Consider the following 7,611-nt stretch of genomic DNA (forward strand, 5'->3'; position numbering starts at 1 on the left):
AAAAAGAGATTGTGGATGCTTGTACTAACGAAACAATTAAAGCTATCATCAAAGACTTGGATGGTGATGATTTTGGAATATTAGTTGATCAGTCAAAGGACATTTCACATAAAGAGAAAATGACACTAGTTTTATGATATGTTAACAAAAATGGAGAGTTGATAGAAAGATATTTGGGTAGTGTTCATGTGAATGATACATCCGCAAGATCATTGCAAAAAGTAATTTACTCTTTACTTTTGGATCACTCGATATGCCTACAAGACTCCATGGACAAGGTTATGATAGAGCTAGTAATATGCAAGAATTAAAAAAATGGCCTAAAGTTTTTTATTTTGTGAGATGCTCCGTCTACATATTATATTCATAGTTTTACTCACCAATTGCAATTGACACTTGTGAATTTTTCTAAAAAAACATCCGGATATAAAAAGTTTCTTTATGTTGTCACTAATCTTTTGAATACTATTAGAACATCTTTTAAATGTAGAGACTTACTTCGACAACACCAAGTTGAAAAGTTGGAAGACTTGCTTAAATCTGGAGAAATTCTTACCAGGAAAGGATTAAATCAAGAATGTGGCCTCCAGCGACCAGGGTGATACTTGTTGGGGATCCCATTTCAAGACCTTGGAAAATTTCATGATTATATTTTCTTCAATTGCTAATGTGCTTAAAGATATGAATGAAGATTCTCCACATGATCTTGATAAACGTGCATCAGGTAACCTTTTAGATAAAATTCAAGAATTTGAATTTATCTTTGTGTTGCATTTGATGTTCAAGATGTTGCTTCTAAATGAATTGAACAAAGCTTTACAAAAGAAAGATCAAGATATCGTCAATGCTATGGGATTGCTTAATCTTTTAAAGAGAAGATTACAAACAATGAGAGAGAGTAGTTTGGAGTCTTTGATGGATGAGGTTTATTCATTTTGTGGTAAACATGATGTTTTGATTCTCGAAATGACTGAAGACTATCCAAGATCGAAGCGTAAGAAGCCCGAAGTTTCATATTTACGTCACTTTCGTGTGGAAGTGTTTTATGCAGTTATTGATTTGCAAATTCAGGAGCTCAATAATCGTTTTGATGTTGTGACTAGTGACTTACTCCTTGGTATGGCTAGTTTGAATCCGATTGATTCATTTGTTAATTTTAGAAAGAGAAGAATAATGAAGTTGGCCGAATATTACAAAAGTGAGTTTGGTGATAATCAACTACGAGATCTCAGTTATCAGCTCGATAGTTTCATTGTCTATGCTCGAGAGTGTGATAGCAAGTTTCTCAACTTGAAGAGGATTAAGGATCTTTCCATGATGATGGCTCAAACAAAATTGGATCAAAATTGGTCTCTAGTTTATTTGTTTGTAAAGTTGACTTTGATTTTGCCTGTTGCTACTGCAAGTATGTAAAGAACATTCTCCTCAATGAAGCTCATCAAAAATAATCTACACTGGTGAAGAATTTTTGAATTGTTGTTTAGTTTGTAAAATAAAATGGAAGATATTTGAAAATGTAAGTAATGATGCTATTATAGATCGTTTTCAATATATGAAGTCTCGTCGAGTACAATGGTAAACTGATTATATTTTTTGTGTTAATATAATTTTTTATGTTTCACTCGCTTAGTTATTGTAATTATAGATTTTTTGATCTTATCTTTAAAGCAATGGTGTATACGTTTTTTGAAATCCTAGATTCACCTCTACTTTTCGGAGTATAGAACACCTCAACTAAGTGGATCCACTAAGCTATGCTCGAAAGCAATAAGAAGTCATCTAAAAAGTATGATCATTTACCCATGCTGGCATACATGATTTATGAGAATTTTGAGTTGTCTGAACTCATCCCTATATCAGTGCTCAATACTACTCCCAATAATATATATACTCATGCTCAAATGTAGAAAACATACTCTTTCTTTTGTTACGACCCAGGGGTACACTATCAAAAAGAACCCTTCATAACTAGCCTCAAGTCATACTTGTGCAATGTATGAATAACATCTCATACTATCCACACTAAGTACCCCTTTAGGCTATAATGAATGCTCACTAGTTGGGGACTAGTCCCTCTTTTTTATTTGTCATTAGCCATTTAAGGTACTTCTCTATTTAGTACAAGGCAAGTAACAACACATGAATGAATTCTATTTCTCAATTCAAGGCTACCAAGGAATAGCACCCTAATAGGCTAGATCATGCTATCATTTTGCTAACATAACTATATCATGCTAAACTAACTACCTTGGAGGGCACACTAACATGCAAGTCCAAGCTATTCTAGGAAGGGTACAAGTGTTCCATCCTAGCTACCATTAAATAGTCTTAGTCCAACTAAGTCATGCTATCCCTACAAGCACACTATGATGCTAATGCAAGCTACCCTTAGGAGAGTATGATTCTCAATCCTAAGATACCCTTAAGAGAGTATGCCCTCTATTCTAAGCTACCATGACTAACCCTAACTCAAGCTACCCTTGAAATACATCTTATAATAAAAAGTCAAGCTACCATTAGGAGAGTATGGATCCTCAATCCTAGGCTACCCTTAGGATAGTGTAAGTCCTCAATCCTAAAGCTACCATGAAATGGTCTTGGCAAAACCAAGTCATGCTATCATGAAGGCATCCTAATAATGCTAGTTCAAGCTACCCTTAGGAGAGTATAAATCCTCAATCCTAGGCTACCATGACTACTCCTAACTCATGCTACCCTTGACATGCATCCTACAATCTAAGTCAAGCTACCCTTAGGAGAGTGTAAATCCTCAATCCTAAGCTATCCTATCTTGATCTTGTCTTACCAAGTCAAGCTACACATGAAGGGACCGTATATCACAACTTCAAGTTATTCTAGTCTAACATGCTTTGATTCATTTTAGGTTATTAAGCCAACCTAGAATCATTCTATGTGAGAGAACCTTGGATCTCCTAGCATATTTATGCCTAAGTGTGTAAGAGAGAAACAATTCACAACAAGATCATATAACAGTGGCTTTACCCCCAAATCCCTAACATTGATGACTACAAGCACTATTTTCAAGCTTTACTTCATACTATCATCTTTATACCTAGGTTTCAAGGTATTCTAATCACATTCCTCATTGGTAGGTGATTCTAGTCATAATTGATCATAAAGGTTCAATTTCATCTTTACAAGTCATGATCCATCATATGAATTATAATCTAATTCAATTCACTTTTATGTGTTCCTAACCTTGAATAAATACTACATGTGACATTGATTTTAGAAGATCAATTAGAATTCCTCAATTCCACCTCTCATGGCATAAACCCACATAATATCACATTCATCAATTAGGCTAGGGATATAAATCACATAAATTCATAACAATATCATCATTCAATTCTTATACAATCATAATTAGGTATTATCCACTAGATTAGAATCATACCTAATTTCTACCCACAATGTAGGAATAAACCCTAGCTAGAGTTGGGTTTTGACTTCACAATTGAGGGAAAACCTAGGGAGCTCTATGGGTGGAAGAGCCCATAGATGATTAAGCTAACATACCTCAATTCAAAGCCCTAACCAAGCTTGAAACAATGGAGGAAAATCCACCCATCTTTCTGCTCTTCTTCTTCTTCACTTCTAGAGAAAGAATTATTTGGTGAGAATTTGGGTTCTTTGAAGAATGAGTTAAATTATTTAGTTTAGGGGTCTATTAGGTATATATAGGTGGTTTAATAACTAACTAAACGACCTCCCTTAACCCATAACTAATTACTAATTAATTCCCAAACTACTAACTTAAAAACTAAACTTAAAAATCTGCCCGTACTACACCCATCCACGGACCGTGGATGGGTCTACTGCCCGTAATGCACACTCGTGGGTGTGGTACTGTGGCTAGACAAAGCAGGCCAACTCAGGCCTTGACCCACGACCCCAACCCACGAGGCGTGGGTCCACCTACGGCCAGTAGATGGCAGGCGTAGGTGCTGCCAACTTTGATAGCTTTTGGGCTGTTTTAAGGGTCCTCCTCAAGGACCCCTTGTGTGGTCCTTGGGGGGTCGTACCTTGACGCCCTAACCCTAAAACTTTCATTCTAGGTACGAGAATCATTTTTGTGAGTTTTAATCCTCATACCACACTCTAAAAGTCTTACGAAAAGCTCTAGAACTCTCTAGTTCAACTTACTAATTTCCAGGGCGTAATATATATCTTGTTTGAGATAATTGCTCAAACTGTTCTCTTAAAAGAGGTAATTACTCTGAAATATCTTTGAACTCATTAATTCGTTTAGAAATCAAAATTTCTTCTTCTCAATGTAAAAGCTTATAGCTTTGGGAATACTTAGTTCCCTTATACTCTTACGTAAGTCTTATTTGAAAACTCTTTCTCAAAACTATATCAAAAATCATATTGTGATCTAATCATTGTTGACTCGGTATGTCATACTACATAAACATTGATGGAATATCTAGTTACCAAACTGCTTAAACATTGATGACATACTCGACTGTCATACTAATCATGTTTTAAAACTCTTTTTCAAAACTCATCTTTGCTTTCTCAGAAAATCAGTTTAGGAGAAAAATATTTGCTTTAAAAGATTCTAAAAAATTATAACTCAAAATAGGGTTCATGGTGAATTATAGACATGAACAAATTAACTCAAGAATCTCAATAACAATATAGAAAACTCAATACTGGGAACTCAATAACTCATAACTCAACGATACTACTCAACTCAATACTTAATCAATAGGGTTCATGTTGAATTATAGGCATGAACGAGTCTACTCAAGAATCTCAATGCATAACATATAGCTACTCAATAATTAGGAATAGAATTTCAAAAAGAATCAGGAACTCAAGAAATCAAAATCAACTCATCTCAAGAATACTCAAATCTAGGGATAGAATCCTAGATTACTCTTTTACTGATTTGAAAGTAGATGTAGGGCGTGAGGACGAACTAGTCCAACACTATGATAACCTTACATACCTTTAAGAACAATGTTCTTGATTAGAAGCCTTGAAACCTATCTTGAAGGAGAAAAATCAAGAAAACCTTTCTTAAGTTTCTTGAAATATCTATGGCCAAGAATTAGAATTTTCATTAGTGATTAATAATTCTATGGAGTAATTTGAGTTGGAAAGAATGGAATTCTTGGAGAAGGACTTACCTTGAAGAAGAATCTTGGAAAAGATTGAAAGAATCTTGAATGAAAGTCTTCTACTTTGATTTTTCCTTAGGGTTGTCCCTTACGGTTTGAGAGAGAAGAGAATGAGGGATTAAAAGATGAATTCTGATTGTTTTGGGCATTTAATTAGTCAATAGATTCATTTAGGGTTTTATTAGAGGTAGAAAGTCAAAAAGGACCATTTTAATGTTTTCCCGTCGGCTAATTCGTCACTGCACTGTATCAGGTTGCTAAAATGGTCATAACTTTCTACTCGGAACTCAGATTGACGCAAAACTTATGATGTCAGAAAGAAGATTCAAATAATTTTAATTTGATATTTTATGGGGCACGTAACTCTTTATATTCTAAGATGTATGATCATTTGAAGTTGACCCAATTAGAATCTTACATCAAAACTTAATCGGTATGGAAGCTTTCAACTCAACTTTATGCTAGGGGGTTTTAGTGACCTTAATTCATATCCAAATCCATTATGAGTAATTTAAGAATCACCCAATACGACCTTACATGTAAATAAATTATAGTTCGGGGCTTAACTTGTAAATTTATTGGGGTGTTACAGTAATGATGTGATTTTTGTGATGAGTTTTATTATGTCTGTTTAATTTTGTGGTGGATCTTTACAATTTTTGTGGGAATGATGGTGATAATGTTATTCCGATGGTGGGTTTTATCATAGGTGGTGAAATTTGTGGCAGCTATTTTGATTTTATATGGTGAAATATATAGATTTGGTACTAATAGAGTGGCAATGGTAGTGGTTCCATGGTGGTGTTCACTGAATAAGAAGCAATTGAATGACATAGAGATTTTTTATTTTTTTTGAAATTTGACATGGCATCTGATGTGCCATTGAGATGCAATAAATGTGGCACGAATGTGATGCATCTCTCATTGTGAGAGTGGTGTTATACATCTCGGGGGGGGGGGGGGGGGGATAATTTCACTTTTGAGTAGTACAGATGTATAATATATCACCATGGTAGTTTAAGTGTGTAACTGACTTTTCGGGACAAGTTCATGGGTGAATTATGTCTTTTCCCAATATTATTTTGTAGGTATTAGATGTCAAAATAGCCAAAGAAGAAAACAATAGAGAAATTATCATAAAACTGAATCCACGACCTTCGATTGAGATATGACCGTGGATCCAATCGTGAAAATATTCAAAGAAGATGCAAAAAGAATGCTCTGCAAATGATCAAGTTATGGACCGTATGTCACATTTACAGTTCATACATTTGAAGAGGAGCAAGTTGACGAAAGACCTATGACAAAAATCACAAATCGAGGATTAATCCACAATGGAGGATCACAAACTCTAAGGCTAAACCTACAACAGAGTATAATGTACAACATATGGATGGGATCGTTGATGATGTCTAGGGGTGTTCATGGTTCAGTTTGGATCGGTTATTGGTTAAAATCAAAACCAAACCAAGTTAAATTGGTTTTTAAATTTCTAAAACCAAACCAGACCAAATCAAAAAATTAACTGTAGGTTTGGTTCGGTTTGGTTAGATTGTTTTGGTTTTTTTTCGGTTCTAAAGTAATAAGTTTGTTGAGGACATACACATCTCGATAGAGAAAAACACTTAGTACCTGAATAATTCACAAATAAGCTATTACACGAACAAAGTGATTCATCCAATGTACCAAGTTTCAGAAACTAAAAAAACTCATTGTCAATAGCATAAAGTTGGTTGAATATTCTGGAGATCTCAACATCTTATCAATAGACTTTTCAATAAAATTACATCTTAAAATATTGAGAAATTACTTCTAAAAAAAAAACTAATATTTCATAGTCAAAACTAATCAATTATCATCTTCGTTAACTTGAGCTTTAAATTATTCAATGTTGTGTTAGAAAATTTTACAAAGATCAAGAAAGTGTGATCTTTAAAATAATGAATATTGAGGGATTTAGACTTAAGGTTTTAATAGTTGGGATAAAATTTAAGTGTTGGGCTTCAGAAAATAGTAAAATGAAAGACTTAAGTTAATTAAAATTTATCAAAATACTTATATTTTATTTATAAGTAATTGTAAAATTTTTATATATAACTTCTCGGTTCGGTTTGGTTATTTTTGTGGTTAATTTTTAGTAAAACCAAACCAAATAATATCGGTTTTTCAAAATTTAAAATCAAACCTAACCAAATCAAACCAAATATCGGTTTTTTTAATCGATTTGGTTTGGATTGCGGTTCGATTTGGTTTTATAACCATAACCATGAACAACCCTAATGGTGTACATGGATAATTTAATTTAAACGATTTCGAATTTGTGGGCCATTATAAATATTTTTAATGGATTTTTGTAACAAGGAGTCATCAAAATTGAGTATTTTGTAAATTGCAATATGCCTAACAATTAATTAGTTCATAAATACTACATTTTATGATCTATAAAGTTCAAGCTCAATTA

The 7,611-nt window shown here is 33.6% G+C and overlaps 1 protein-coding gene across 1 annotated transcript; it reads left to right on the top strand.

The window, feature by feature from the left end:
* The first annotated feature begins 681 nt into the window (after nucleotides 1-681).
* LOC125812424 (uncharacterized) lies at nucleotides 682-1,413 on the top strand. The gene has a single exon (XM_049491918.1). It carries the CDS (start codon nucleotides 682-684, stop codon nucleotides 1,411-1,413), a length of 732 nt encoding a protein of 243 aa, XP_049347875.1.
* The last annotated feature ends 6,198 nt before the right edge of the window (nucleotides 1,414-7,611 follow it).

The sequence above is a fragment of the Solanum verrucosum genome, unplaced genomic scaffold (genome assembly GCF_900185275.1).
Source record: "Solanum verrucosum unplaced genomic scaffold, falcon-dt-bn FXZP01000159.1, whole genome shotgun sequence".
Lineage (NCBI taxonomy): Eukaryota > Viridiplantae > Streptophyta > Magnoliopsida > Solanales > Solanaceae > Solanum > Solanum verrucosum.

Bases quoted from the DNA above. Each gene is read 5' to 3' on its own strand.
- LOC125812424 (XM_049491918.1), top strand. From the start codon at position 682: ATGAATGAAGATTCTCCACATGATCTTGATAAACGTGCATCAGGTAAC.